This window comes from Pelmatolapia mariae, linkage group LG20 (genome assembly GCF_036321145.2).
Source record: "Pelmatolapia mariae isolate MD_Pm_ZW linkage group LG20, Pm_UMD_F_2, whole genome shotgun sequence".
In the NCBI taxonomy this organism is placed as follows: Eukaryota; Metazoa; Chordata; class Actinopteri; order Cichliformes; family Cichlidae; genus Pelmatolapia; species Pelmatolapia mariae.
In genome coordinates this window covers 15,679,399-15,693,741 of record NC_086244.1, presented here as the reverse complement: position 1 = coordinate 15,693,741, position 14,343 = coordinate 15,679,399, and the positions used below count along the sequence as shown (strand labels likewise).

The 14,343-nt window shown below is 38.9% G+C and overlaps 2 protein-coding genes across 3 annotated transcripts; both read right to left on the bottom strand.

The window, feature by feature from the left end:
- Window positions 1-1,600: 1,600 nt before the first annotated feature.
- On the bottom strand, window positions 1,601-4,358 carry thap1 (THAP domain containing, apoptosis associated protein 1). Of its 2 annotated transcripts, none has more exons than XM_063464072.1 (3): window positions 4,189-4,358; window positions 3,265-3,457; window positions 1,601-3,060 (listed from the first exon to the last, which is right to left on the bottom strand). In XM_063464072.1, the coding sequence occupies exons 1-3, from the start codon at window positions 4,257-4,259 to the stop codon at window positions 2,638-2,640; spliced, it is 687 nt and encodes a 228-aa protein (XP_063320142.1). In that variant the 5' UTR covers window positions 4,260-4,358; the 3' UTR covers window positions 1,601-2,637. The 2 variants fall into 2 exon arrangements, with proteins under 2 accessions (XP_063320142.1, XP_063320143.1); XM_063464073.1 differs by having other exon boundaries at window positions 1,601-3,057.
- Window positions 4,359-6,206: 1,848 nt separating this feature from the next.
- On the bottom strand, window positions 6,207-12,946 carry ccdc82 (coiled-coil domain containing 82). Its single transcript, XM_063463217.1, has 2 exons — window positions 11,902-12,946; window positions 6,207-10,343 (listed from the first exon to the last, which is right to left on the bottom strand). The coding sequence occupies exons 1-2, from the start codon at window positions 12,460-12,462 to the stop codon at window positions 10,182-10,184; spliced, it is 723 nt and encodes a 240-aa protein (XP_063319287.1). The 5' UTR covers window positions 12,463-12,946; the 3' UTR covers window positions 6,207-10,181.
- Between the last annotated feature and the right edge of the window lie 1,397 nt (window positions 12,947-14,343).

Sequence of the window (14,343 nt, the reverse complement as noted above, 5' to 3'; positions counted from 1 at the left end):
GAAATTTTAATTGGTGGTTCCAATTTATTGAAGTTTTTTTTTAAATCATTAACAATGTATGCTGCATGATCATTCCACCCTGAAAAATGAACAATTTAAAGAAATCATTAAAAGTCCAAAAGTTACCATGATATTCACACCCTTGATATGTGTGTGTGAGCTTCCAGCTACAAGTGTACACATTTGCAGATCTGATTCACTGGAGAAAACTTCAAAATTACACTCTTTGCTAAACTTTGATGGTTCATATCTCAGTGTGGAACAGGTGACTGCTCAAAACAAATTTGAGCATATGAAAGGTTTCCATTTTACCCACATTTGGATACCAGGGTGATCCATTCTGGGTCAAAATCGCTTTCTAATGATTAAAAAGGATGCTTGAATTTGTTTGTGTTTTGTAGTTTAGTTTTAGTTTTGTGAATTTTACTGGATAGCTCTTATGAGGACTCAGAAATGCTGGAAAAATAATCAGTGCAAAATTTTAGCCCCAAACTATGGACTGGAAATATTCATAGTATGAAAGTAGAGTTCACATTACTTCATTATATATACTAAAGATATTATGCACACACACAAAGTCATGAGATCGTGAGCTCAGTTATTAGAAGCCCTGATGGATTTTTTTATGGAATGAGCACACAGCATCGTTTCAGTGACACACACACACTACATAAGATAAAAATAACTGAAAGGATAAGCAAAGAAAAAAGAATGAGTAAAAGGTTTTGTGGGATGCTTTATTTAAATATCTGCGCAATCTGGATCCAGCCGAGTGTAAATGAGAACAGTTTTTTGCTTCTGTGTGTGAATTCGGAGCTTTCTCTGTTGCGTGCTTGCTCTTCTGTTTGTGGAGGAGTTTTTGCTGTTGATTGGCAGAATCAGAGTTTTGTTTGTCCTCTTTCTGTTGGTTTTGGCTTTCTAGCAGGTTTCTCTGTTTGATTTTTTTGTACTGAATGACATTAAAACGGCTGTCGGGGCAATCCTGCTGTCTGCTGGGCTGACCTGCCGAGCTAAGCAGGGGCAGGGGAGAAAATAAAATATCCCACAGTAACAATGTAAAGATGGTCTTCCATGTTGGAAAAAAAAAAAAGTAGGATTTTCAAACATCAGGAACACCACCTTCTGGGTTTGGATCTTGTAGTCTTCCATCATGGGAATGACTGCAAACATCTACAAAGGTGGAAAATCCCTCCACACCAAACATGAACCGAGTCCCTGGGTCTAGGAGGAGATCTGGATCTGTTTCATTTTCTGATATTTTCATGGGAACATGAAGTCGATGTCTGTTGGTTTTTCTTTTATTCACTTTAATTTCATTTGTGGTGACACAACAACAGCTTTTCATTTCTAAGTTCAGCCGAGCTTCACTTCTGCTAATTTCATGCAAAACCAGTCACATGACCTCCTCAGTGAAGGAAGCACAAAGAGCCAAAGAAGCTGCTCATATGGCTTCAGTTTACTGCACATCAGCAGTAACAAGCAGTGTTTTTGCATCTCAAGAAACACTGAAAAATGTAAAGCTTTTGCAGCAAATGTACTTCAATCAGCCTTTAAGTAAAAAACAAAACTCTGAAAACAAAAGCAGAGAAGCTCAAGTGAGTTCATTTCATACTGTCAAATTTTATTTCCATATTAAACAGCAGAATGTTTAATGGGGATCTATCCAGCACATTTCCAGCATCGTGTTTTTAATTCATAAACTCTCAGAGCAGCTTTGCATGAGTCACAGTTCAAAATAATCTCTTTTTTTGATACCGGGTTTTCAGTTCATCCTCTGTCTGAAATTAGGCGTTTTAGCCTCTCCGACTTTGAGCCGTCTTTCTTTCTGATTAGCTGGGTATTGCTTCTGTGCCCAACATGACCATATCAAGATATCATCTCTCTATGACATCATACAGATCAAAGAGTAGAAAAAAAGTGTTTTTTCCTGATGAATTTGTTAATTTTTTTCCTCTCATAAATTTACCATTTCTTTCTCTTATAAATTTGTTATTTCTTCTCAGGTTTACCAGTTTTTTTTCCTCTTTAATTTGCAAAACTCAAAACCTAAAGGCTCAGATCGATTCTCCTAACGATCTACCTCAGATGCCTCCGAACATCATGGTTCATAATGGCCTCGGCTCTCGCGTTTGAGCTTCGACACCGTGGGCTCTTCAGATGAAAACTGCTCAGTTGTGGCTGCAGACCCAGCTCTCCTCACTGGGATGATCCTCCTAGAGAAATTCAGCACAGTGTAAAACAGAAGCTGTTGTTTGCTCTTGCAGGGCACAACGAAATCGGTCAAGAAAATCCAGAGATGACGATCTCACCTCAGCTTATGTGGTAACACCTTGTATATGTGACAGAACATAAAAAGCATAAAAAGCACTCTTTAAAGGAATAGTTCAACAGTTTTCTTTCTTTTTGGGAGGGGGGGGGGGCATAACTGTGCTTTGTTTTCCTCACAGTGACAAGAACCATCAGTCTGTGTGCATCAAGTATGAAGAGCTGTTGGCTCTTGAAACCAAACCGAAACCTAAAGCTTTAAGAAGTCATTTAAGTGCAGCCCGAGCTCTAGAAAACAAAAAGAAAAATAGAAAGATATGTGAATATTTGTGTCCTTCAGTTCAGCAGCAGATGAAACTTCTCCACTCCGCCTCACTCGATGCCTTTCAAACTGTGGTAGATGTGTTTCGGCAAAATCACATATCCCTCACTGAAGCCCGGCTCCGGCGCCGACTGACGGGCCATCCTGGGTGCCGCCTCCCGGGCGGTCTTCAGCCTCTTGAGCTGCCTCTCCTGCCGCCGACACTTCTGCTGCGCCGTCTTCAGCTTCTTCCTCAGATGTTCCACCTGCTCCTCCAGCAGCTCGATGCGCCTCTTCTGCTGTGCCGAGTCCTCTACCGTGTAGTTGTGGTCGCAGGAGACCGCCGTCGTCGTTGTGGTCATTGTCATCGTGTCGCTGCAGGTGTCGAGCGGGTTGCTCTCAGGCTCCTCCTCCTCTGCTGGTTCAGAGGTCAGAGGCAGAGAAAGCGGGAAGAGGTTCTCAGAGGGGAAGGGATCCTCCAGGGACTCTGACTGCTAGAGAGAAAAACACGAGTTAACTAATTGCTACCTAACTGAAGCTGAAGTTAACCTGATCTACTTATCTAGCTTACTTAAACTATCTGCTTAATTTGAACTGTCTCTCAGATCTGTGCTCTTATCTTGAAATAAAGAAAATGTGACTGGAAACTCTTGGGAGACTCCTGGAAAAAAAAGCCCTGCCTGCCTTAGTCAGGTCACCTTGATGCTGAGGTTGAAGGTGAACAGCGACGGCACAGCGCTCTCCTTCAGCACACGGTTGTTGCACTCCCTCTTGAAGGAGTCTTCGGTGAAGTGCTGGGAGCAGATGTTGCTGTACTTTGTTGGCTTGAAGTTGTTTCTCCTCATCGCGGCCACCCATTTACAGCAGATATCTGGACGGGCCAGAGGAAACCTGGCAAACAAGTGATAATAATACACAGAAACGTCAAAACGCTTCTGTATGATTTGGGAATTATTTTCTGTTATCAGTTTTAATGTAATTAATTAGTTTAAGTTGCTTATGAAGTACACTTTATGTCTTTGGTAAAAAACAGAACAAACAAAACAAAACAAAACAAAAAAAAACTGAAGCGTTAACCGTGAGTGTTACTTGTTTTGAGACTAAGTTGGGGACTAAAGAAATGCGCATTAACTCCCGGCAGTAAGCATAAACACATTAATCCAAACTCCAGTTAAATTTCCCCTTATTTACGGAAAGTCAAACATATTTAAGAATATAACTGCAAGACTTTATAAGTAAATGTGTTCCGTGCTGATAAATTCGACTTGTAAAAAAGCGAAATAGCCGTAAAGTTCTAGTAATATCTAAATTTGTGTGCCTCGGTATAGCCACTATAGAGAAACTTGTGACTTTAGACTTGATAAAAACATTTGATTTCATCAAATAAAAATAGCATCTGTTGACTTTTATGTAGCCGGATTTTAGCAATGAAACCTGCAAACACGTAAAATGTTCCGTGTCCTACTCCACATGTTTCGTACTGTTGAGGAAGAGCAGTTAATCTTTAATGAGGCAGATTAGTGAACGCAGGCTGGTGGACGTTGCTCAACCACCATGTCAGGACTGCTAATGCTACCCAGCTCGCTGACACACACACAGACACACATTGGCACTTAACTTACTTGTGGAATGAAATGTCTTTGTCTTTGTGGTAGCGGTTCTTACAGCCGTACGCTGAGCACGTCTGAACCATGGCTGAATATCCGGACAACACTCACTCACAGCCGGACCAGAACTCCACGAAGCTCCGCTGGTGCTTCTTGTCACCCTCCACACAAGCTTCACTGCCACTAACAATGATGGCGGCGAAGAATTAGTCACCTGACCGGCATCCCCGCCTCTAATTGGTGGAGCTTTCTGTCGTTACTTCCTATAATATCTCAGGAAGTCCACCAGGGGGAGACAAATTTGATAAAGAACATCAACTATATATATATACCCTATTTTTTATGAGCCTTAATTTAAATACTAAATTTATATATATATATCTACATATATATATATATATGTAGATATATATGTGTATATACAAGCAAGCAAGCAATTTATTTATATAGCACTTTCAAAACAACTCTCAGCTGAAAACAAAGTGCTGTACACATGACATAACAAATAACAATAGTGAAATAGTATATGTAAGAAAATAAAAAATAAAAAACAATTTAAAAAAATGCAAATTTAATTAGACTAAAAACATACAAAAAGTCCGCGTCAGACTGTGTCATAAGCCAGGGAGTGAAAGTGAGTTTTAAGACGGGCTTTAAAGGTGGACAATGATAGAGCCTCTCTTATGTGCTGAGGCAAATTGTTCCAGAGGTTTGGAGCAACAATAGAGAAGGCCCTGTTCCCTCTGAGCTTCCTCTTAAACCTGGGTACCTCCAGGAGCAGCTTGTCAGCTGACCTGAGAGACCTAGGAGGGGAATAAGCACAAAGAAGCTCAGAGAGATAAAGTGGAGCAAGACCATTTAAACATTTAAAAACAAACATTAAAATTTTAAAATGAACTCTAAAATGAACAGGCAGCCAATGGAGTGAAGCCAGGATAGGAGTTATATGCTCTCTCTTACGGGTTCTGGTTAAAAGTCGTGCAGCAGCATTTTTGGACCAGCTGCAGTCGAGAGAGAAGACACTGACTAACTCCAAAATACAGTGCATTACAGTAATCCAAACGAGATGAAATAAAAGCATGGATTACTGTTTCAAAATGCGGCCGAGATAAAATAGGTCTTAGCTTTGCCAATCACCTTAGGTGATAAAAACTGGACTTGACAGTAGCCCTAATTTGAGTGTTAGTGACAACAGGTTTATAATACTCTGCCAGGGGTCCCAAATCAATAGTGGAGGGGTCACAAGGTCCACTAGGACCAAACACAATCACCTCAGTTTTGCTTGAATTGAGTCTTAGAAAATTTTGGGCCATCCAAGTTTTAATATCATCTAGACATGTCAAAAGTGGTTGAATGGAGGAGGCATCTTTCTGCTCCAGAGGCAAATAAATCTGACAGTCGTCAGCATAGCAGTGGAAGGCTATTCCATGCCTTCTAAGGATGGTACCCAAGGGCTGTAAGTATAATGCAAAAAGCAAAGGCCCTAAAACTGAGCCCTGTGGGACCCCAAACTGAAAAGTGGCAGAAAAGGACTCATACCCTAAAAAATTAACATTCTCTCTCTCTCTCTCTCTATATATATATATATATATATATATATATATATATATATATATAAATTATATTTACTCTATTTTTTTTTAGGAGCCTTAAATACTAAATTTAAAATTTTAATCAATCAAGTCTTTTTATTTCACTAGCACATTTTGAAATAAAAGAAGCTGACACAAAGTGCTAATTTCAATTATTTGCTGTTCAGTATAGAATAAATGTGAAGGACTATAAAATATTTAAAAAAAAGCACAATTTAAGTACATTTTACCAAATTAAATATCAATTTTGTATTATAATTTTTCATTATTATTTTAACTGCTGTAACAAAAGAATTTCACAAATATAGGATAGTGCATTTGTCCTCTTTTATTTATTATTGGAGAAATTACCATAAGACGTAATGTTTTATTTCATAGCTCAGACCTGTAGATTCATGCATAATGTGTTAGATAAATAAAGACTTTCAACACATAATCTCTTGGTCAAAAAAGAAGAAACTTTATTATTAAAACAGGTATTTTCAACACCGTGAGTTGGTCTAAAGAGCTTTATACAGCAACAAAAGACCAGGAATACACTGAAAACAGGTAAATACACAGCACTGATAAGTACCTATAATGTGTGTGTGTATTATCACTACACTGTATATCATACTGAGTCCTTATCTTGAAAGAAACAAGAGTCACAAGGCTCTCAAACAGTCTGTGGGTTTAACTTTAGCAGCTGGAAACTCAACTTAAAAACATTCAGAGTTTCTCACCAACTTTGACGGAGGCTGCTGAGGTTCAGACACATCATGTGTTTTTTCTATTATTACGACTGCACATGAATGCACCTTTACAAACAGGAGAAACAAGGATTTAAGAAGAAGGATGGAAAGAGAAATTTCTCATCATTTGTCCATTTTTTGTTTTAGCACATGCCTGTGGCCTTTAGAAGACTTTACAAAGGAAGAAATAAATAGAAAAATACAAAATAGTTTTGGGATAATTCACCCACATTTCTATGTACAGGAACCCCCCACCAAAAAAAATTAACCAGGTGGGATCATTTGATTTTTGCAAACAAAATTTACTGATGGAGAAATGTCCATAATTTCAGATCAAACATAGTCAAACATCAAAGAAATTTTACTTTATTTTACACAGTTAGAATCTTATTTTGATAGTTCTGTCCATACTTCCTGTCAGTTGTATGAAATTCACTGCCACAGTCGTCACGTTTCTTTAAACAATGCACAAACATATCAACAGGTCACCGGAGTGATCCAGTAGCTGTTGGACTACAGGTTAAAATCCTGGACGAGGACCATGTGCTATCTGTCAAAAAGCCCAAACAAGCCTTTTTTAAACAAGGAAACTAAAAATTAAAGGTCATGACTTTTCAACTGTCAGCTCTAAGAGAAATTGTAAGAAAAGGAAGGAAAAAAAAAAGTATTTTACACAACTTTTATAATGCACCCCTACCATCATATGGTGACGCCAAAAGCCTGTTTGATGACTATGACTAAGCACATGTTACTAATTACTTAGTGTTGAATTGTATGGCAAAAAGCTACCATAAAGTTGAGTGTAGCAGTCTTAAAATAGTAAATACACAACAACAAGTGACCACTGAGAGGCACAGGCAACATGTCATCACAACCAGTCTTGGTCATTTGAAAGTTGTTTGGGTTTAAACAGCTGCCACTGAATATCGCATAATACTTCTGATTTAAATGCAGTAAGTTCTGCCAAACTGAGAATTAGCAGTTTTGCACACAAACATGATGATAAGCCCAATCGATTTCTGCATCAGAGGATGTATGTGAGATTTATCAAAGAATTCCAGATGTACCAGAAAGTAGCATAAGAACAACCTCATTGACTTCTTACATCACAACGAGCTCATATATTTGGGCCTTTTAAACACTGGTAATCTAACAACAACAGAGTGCCAACTTAAACATTCATGATGACATACCAAGTGATGACCCCTGGTAACTCCAGGAAGCCAGTGCTCAAATACCAAAACTGCAGTTCCTCTAATGTCCACTTGAGGCTCCAAAAGCAAGTCAATCTCCCCCAGACTCTCATGTTAAATGTCCAATTTTACAGCAGAAATAAACATGTTTTGGAGTCTGATACAAGAAAACTGTTTCAGTATCTGTCGATTTTTTCAACCTTCATAACAAATGCACAACCATCACCTTGGCTAATTGGAGCTTTTTTTAATGCAGACTTGAGTGGCTAAAAAAAGGGCAACAGGACTTCTTTACGTTTCTTTAGCCATTTCATTTTTCATCCAGGAGGCTTTTCCAGTTCAAATTATGAGAAATGGCGTGTGTCATTACCGTCACTGAGGCCAAAAGGTGGCACCTGTCTAAGACAAGTACTGTCAACTACTTTATTTTTAAGCACTCAAGACTACCATGACCTGCACAACTGAGAACCTATACAGGCATTTTTAATGCAGTTACTGACAAATAATTTGGTTTTCTCTGTGATTTATTATGGGCAACCACTATACTGCAAGTGTACCAGGAAGTAAGTATAACGATAGCAACAACGTATTATTATGTCAGCAAAGTGAACTTGCAGGAAGTCTTCAAAAATCTTGTGTGGTTCAACATTCAAAGGTATTTAGCTGACAATGTAATAACAGAAACAGAGACGGCTGGAGAGAACAGATGGACAAAACTATCAAAATATGTAAATATTTTTTCAAAAATAAAGCAACAGATTAAAAAGCTGCTGTACAAGAAAAAAAAAAATCAATCGGTCTGCGAGGCCTTCACACTTACTTAGAAAAGATTGGCAAACAATCAAACTCAACTTCAGGGAAAAAAAAAAAGAGTGAAGGAAAAAGAAGGAAAGTGCAACAGAAACGAGTCAGAGTGCTGTCGGTTACTGAATGTCTCTAAATACTGCAATACCCAGAATCCTCCGGGGTCGTGAAATCAGAGTTTTTTGCATATTCACAACACTGCCATCAAGAATTCAATAAAGACTCACAGCAGTGCCTTCTGGGAGATGCAGTCGGCTTCTGTCTTAAAGATCACACGCAGTCATAATGCAACGATTACACTCAGTGATGTGATGTGGAAGCCCCGCCCACTAAGCGGCTCTTCCCTTTTGCAGGAAAGAAAGCAGCTTCTGTGCTCCACATCCAGGAAAGCTTTCGCTCTGGTTTTAGCTTCACCAGCTGATCTGCTGCCACAAATTTCATCTAGCTGAACTCGAGAACCGCTTACTGGCTATTTGTTGGACTTGCAAGCAGAGCTCTGACTAAAACAACAGGAAATGAGCACAGTTTTGTATTTTTTAACGCTAAAGTAGCAAAACATCTGCTGGTTCAAATATGCAAAATATAACCCAGATGTGTAACCCACATCTGCCCGATTCAGTGGCTGCCGAGGTCCACCATACATGTGCCAGCTGTGTTGATGACTTCTGGGCCACATCTGGTGATTGCCAAATGCCAGAACTGAGCGACAAGAGGACCAAACGTGGGCCAGAAAAAAGCTGATTTTTTTTAGTTCAGAGGAAAAAAATTTTTAAAAAAATCATATCTTATAAAAAAGCTAATTTCATGCGAGCAAAGTTTATATTGAATATGTACGTTTTTGGGTTTTTTTTAAATCACGCGTTGCACACACCTCACAACCAGCTGCATGTAGTGGCCTGTGTATTACTCCAGGACTCATTTCAGTGAAAATAAGCTTGTAATTTGTTGTCTGATTGCAAATAAGTGCTGTTTTCTAATAACACTTCTTATGTGTTATTGGTGTTTTTATTGTAAATTTGTTGTATTTTTTTCATGAAGCTGAAAATTTGAAACTTTAAGTTTAAAACTTTTTTTTCCTGAATTTTACATCACGTAACTAGGCCCTTTCATTTTTTTTCTTTCAATGGCCTGAATACAACCAAAATAAACTTTTCCACAGACAATTCAATGCTGGCGACTTGTTTTTGCTCCTTTCACTGGTGGGCTGTGAGTTTCAGATGGACAGCTGCAGGAAAGCTGTGACTACCACTCCCAGATAAAACCTTTTAGTGTTACAACAACGAACCAAAAAAAGCTAATAAATTATAATAAAGATGTTGCTCTAATCGTAAGTCACGCTGATAGTGCAGGCCACCTGGTTGAATCCAACTTAACCATTATATGGTTTTGCTTGTGACGTCATACAGGTCAGCAGTGCTTGGAGCCTCCAGCTGTTGGCGGATTAACATGGAAACATCTGCAGCATGTAAATAAAACTGAGCGCTCAGCAGATCAGCAAATGTTTATATTTTCAATCTGAAGCAAAAAAGTACCTCACACTGGGGTTAGAGACGCTGTCCACCTCCTCTTTTCTTCTTTTTGTTGCTTGTTACAAGTGTTCGTTGTCACAGCAACAACATATATAACCATTAGTCCTGTACAGATAAACACTTTTGCGTCATTTTCAAATGCTATTATTTCTCTCAGGCTTACTTCTCCTCCTCCTCCTCCTTCTCTTCTTCTTCCTCTTTCTCTTTTCCTCCTGACACTTCTTTCTTTCCGTCCTCTTCTTCTTCACCTCCTCCATCTCCATCTTCATCACCATCTGCCTCATCCTCTGCTTTTTTAGACTCTTCCTTGTCTCCTGTGCCCTTAAACAATTTAAATAAAACCCATTTTACTCGTCACACAGAGGTATAAAGCTTTATTGGGTTATGAAGTGCAATATATTCTTATAAACTTGGAAATCTATTGGAAATGAGCCAATCCATTAGTATAAATTAGTGTTCCTTGCAACCTTCTCAGTTTTCTTTTCAGTAAATTTGCATATTTCTTTTTCTTGTTTGCATTTTCTTTCTCAACTTTTATTCATTCTAAGGTTATTATAAATTTGCTAATTTTCTCCTGGAACTTTGACCCCTTTTTTTTCTCATAAATCTGCTTGTTTTCTCTTGTAAATTTACCTTTTTTGCCTCCAAAAAAGTGAATTTTTTCATTAAACTTGCCAGTTTTTGTTAACGTAAATACATTTTCTAATTGTTGTACAAATTTTGTAATTTCTTTCTTATAAATTGGCCTTTTTGCTTTTTATTCTAAAATCTAACAAAATTAATAATGAACATTTATTTGTTATTAATTATTATTAACAATAAATAATTTTTTCAAACACATTTGGAAATGAAACACATTCGCAGTCTTTATCTTGTACATTTTTTTACACTTCACATAAGTTATTTTTTCCTCTTAAACTTGCCAGTCCTTTAATTTAAATACATTTTCTAGCTTTTTTATGAACCAAGGTTTTTTTTTCATGAATCTACCTTTTGTTGTGTTGTAAATTTGCACATTTTTAAAAATATTTTCTCTCTCTTTTTTTGGCAAATGTTTGTAGTTTACTGTAAATTTGCCTGCTTTAGCAAACTTTTATTCCCTCTTGCAGATTAACGTGTAGATTTTTCCTGTTCAAGTTTTGAAAGCACATTTTTCTTTGATGAGAATACATTTGTGCCAAAAAATGATCGTCTGCAAAAAATTAATTTTTTTCCGGTATTTGCCAAAAAAGTGATTGCTCGTATAAATAACTTGCTGGTCTATAATATGTTAAATATATGTCAAATGCATCCCTCAATGAATGATATCAAGTCATCCTGAGACACTAACAACATTCCTGTAACAAGGTAGAAGCTGCAATCAGTTTTTGGCAGTGACTTTTATATATTCTTTATTTATCCAGTTAAAAAAAAATCTCGTTGACATTAAAAATGTCTTTTGTAAGAGTAATCTGTCCAAGAGGACAGCAGATATTGCAACAAATATAAGAATAGATCTGTAAACATATTTTAAGTGGACAAAAAGGACCGGATTGGTTATAATGTAAGTACAATAACACAGAGTTATAAAGATACTTAAAAAAATATGTAATTTTTTAAATTTTATATATAACCCCTTTATAAATCCTGTTCACCGAAGTCTATTTACCAACATACGTAAAGATATTACACATAAAAAACACACGGAAACATTGGAAATTAGCTTTTGGCAGGCGGTCACGTTTTGGCACAACACCGCTCTTACATGAATCCTTTCAGCTTTGTCTCATATACCTGCGCTTTTACCCAGAGGTGAAGCCCTGTTTGTTTTTTGCTCGTCTTTCCGTGTTTCTGCAGAAGCACCTGCGCTCCTGTATATGACGCAGGCGCTCAGGTGTACCTGCTTCACGCGGCTCCTCCTCCGGCTCGGGATGCGGGCCTTCATCCTCCGGGACAGCGCCAGCAGCTTGTTGTGTCTCTGCCTCCTCTTCGCCTTCTCCGCGTCCTCTCTCCGCTTCTCCTCCGCGCGGTCCGAGTCCGACTCGTCCTGCCGCTGCAGCCGGCTCCTCTTCCTCGGCTGGACCATCCTCTTCGTGTGACTTCTGTCGTCATCCTCCTCATCGTCGTCGTCATCGTCGTCCTCTTCATCCTCGTCGCCGCGGCTGGACGACGAAGAGCTGTCGTCGCCTCCCAGGAAGGAGCGCTTCCTGCGGGTGACAGAGCGGCTGTCGTCGCTGGAGGTCCCCCCGGACTCGCTCCGGTCCCGGTCCTCCTGCTCGCTGTCGTCCTCAGGAGAGCTCTGGAAGTCAGACTGTGATCCGGAGGAGGAGGACGACGAGAAGGACCCTTCGTCACTGTCGTCCAGGATGGAGGCGGGCAGACCGATCTGCCGCTTCTTCGATGCGGCTACTTTGGTTTTCCGCATGGACGCGAACATTTTCCGCTTGTACAAACTCTCCATGTCTGCACGCGGTACCGGACAGTAGTGACATGAAACGGAAAAGCGACAGCAGAACCGGGCTCGGTGCACGCAGGCTAACGGCGCAGCTAGCCTCGCATTAACGACATGCTATTTATTCGCTGAAACACGCAACATGGCGCCTGAATTCACCTTCGTGCGGAATTATTTTGGAGTCTTTTCACATAAACGGACCGTTTGCAAACGTTACGCCGAGAAAATCCGAGCTGAAAAGGTCGCATTTAAAGGACTTTCAGCCCCTGAAAATGCCTGTGTGTTATTGTTGTGGCTTCTGCTTCTTCTCTAAAAATAACTACAGCACGCATTCGTACACAGCGCCCCCTACGGCGAAGAGCAGGCGCTACACCTGCAAACTGAGTAGAAATTATCCTAGCACTCCTAACACTTTCCACTAAATAAAAAAAACTAGTCTGGGGAAAGAAAAATGTATACTACAGAAATAATAATATGAACCTATGAAAATGAATAAAATCTAAATCTACAGGGAGTGTCGCTAACATCGATGTTAATTTTATTTATAGGTGTGGTCAGGTGTTTAAATACACTCCTCACGTTAGTTGTAACCCACCTTCTAGTCTAAAGCACATTTTACCAAATATTAGTGAGGGTGTATGTAAATATTTGAGTCTGTATGTTACTTTTGACCCTGTTGGGATCAGAGAAAACCCAAAATAAGTTCAAACGTGTGCACCCAGTTCTTGTTTTTTAAAGTCCATCCATCCATCCATTTGCTTCCGCTTATCCTTTTCAGGGGCGCTGGAGCCTATCCCAGCTGTCTTAGGGTGAGAGGCGGGGTACACCCTGGACAGGTCGCCAGTCTGTCGCAGGGCTAACACATAGACGAGACAACCAATCGCCAACCAACCACTCCCCCATTCACACCTATGAGTTTTTTAAAGTCATTAAAGATATATGCTGTATAATCATTCCACCCTAGAAAAAGAATTAATTAAAAGCCCAAAATTACCATGACATTAATTCCCATGGTGACTGTGTGGAAACCTATGACCACAACTGTAAATGTCACATTTCATTACATCTAAACTGAATAGGAGATTAATTAGGCTTCAGTCATATAGGTCACATTTGTAAACACAAACATTTGGAAGCCTAGGAGCGTTTCGGATGTCACTGTGAGTCACTCAGACACCACCTTTTTAAAGTGGTGTTTTTGGTACATGTAGCTAGTTCACATGCCTTTGCCCTCATTATAAAAACAACACTGAAACTAAAAAAAAAGCCCAAAACAAACAAAATAAAAGAGCTAAAGTGAAAGTTTACTGATTGGAAACAAAAAGAAAAGAAAAGTACAAAACTGTTATGACTCTGTTATTTACACTACACATCTGTAAGAATGAAATCAAACATAATACAGGATAAAACTTATAAACAAATTCAGTGTACAGTTTCTCTTGTGATAGGTCTTTTTCTTTTACTTTATTACCTTTTTTATTTTATTCTATTATTATTTTATTTATTTGGTTTAGGTTAAGGGAATAAAAACCCAGAGTGGTCCTCCAAATATTTACTTGTAACATTTTGGCTCGTATAAGAAAAACTTGGAAGTTTCTTATTCCGATCAATCCAAGTGGAGTCTCTCACTCATCCAGATCATGGCAGTCTAAAGGTCTTGAGATGAAAGCAACTGGACTTCTTGTTTAGGTTCCTGAAGACATTTTAGAAAGGTGTATTCAATTCTCCATGAAACGACTTCAAGTACCTGAAAGAGGTCAAGGTGCTGTTGACTCAAACACTTCAAATGCTGCTGAGTGTCTGTGAGACTGCTGAGGAGTTTTTCTTCTCCCCAAAGGCCTGAAAACACCAACAAATACAGCTTTAACAAAAGAAACGAGCTCTACGGTG

Coding starts and splice junctions, on each gene's coding strand:
- ccdc82 (XM_063463217.1), bottom strand. CDS start 12,462: ATGGAGAGTTTGTACAAGCGGAAAATGTTCGCGTCCATGCGGAAAACC. Junction 10,344..11,901: donor GGAGGAGCCGCGTGAAGCAG/GTACACCTGAGC, acceptor AAATTGTTTAAG/GGCACAGGAGACAAGGAAGA.
- thap1 (XM_063464072.1), bottom strand. CDS start 4,259: ATGGTTCAGACGTGCTCAGCGTACGGCTGTAAGAACCGCTACCACAAA. Junction 3,458..4,188: donor AAAGACATTTCATTCCACAA/GTAAGTTAAGTG, acceptor CTTGTTTGCCAG/GTTTCCTCTGGCCCGTCCAG. Junction 3,061..3,264: donor CCTTCAACCTCAGCATCAAG/GTGACCTGACTA, acceptor TTTTCTCTCTAG/CAGTCAGAGTCCCTGGAGGA.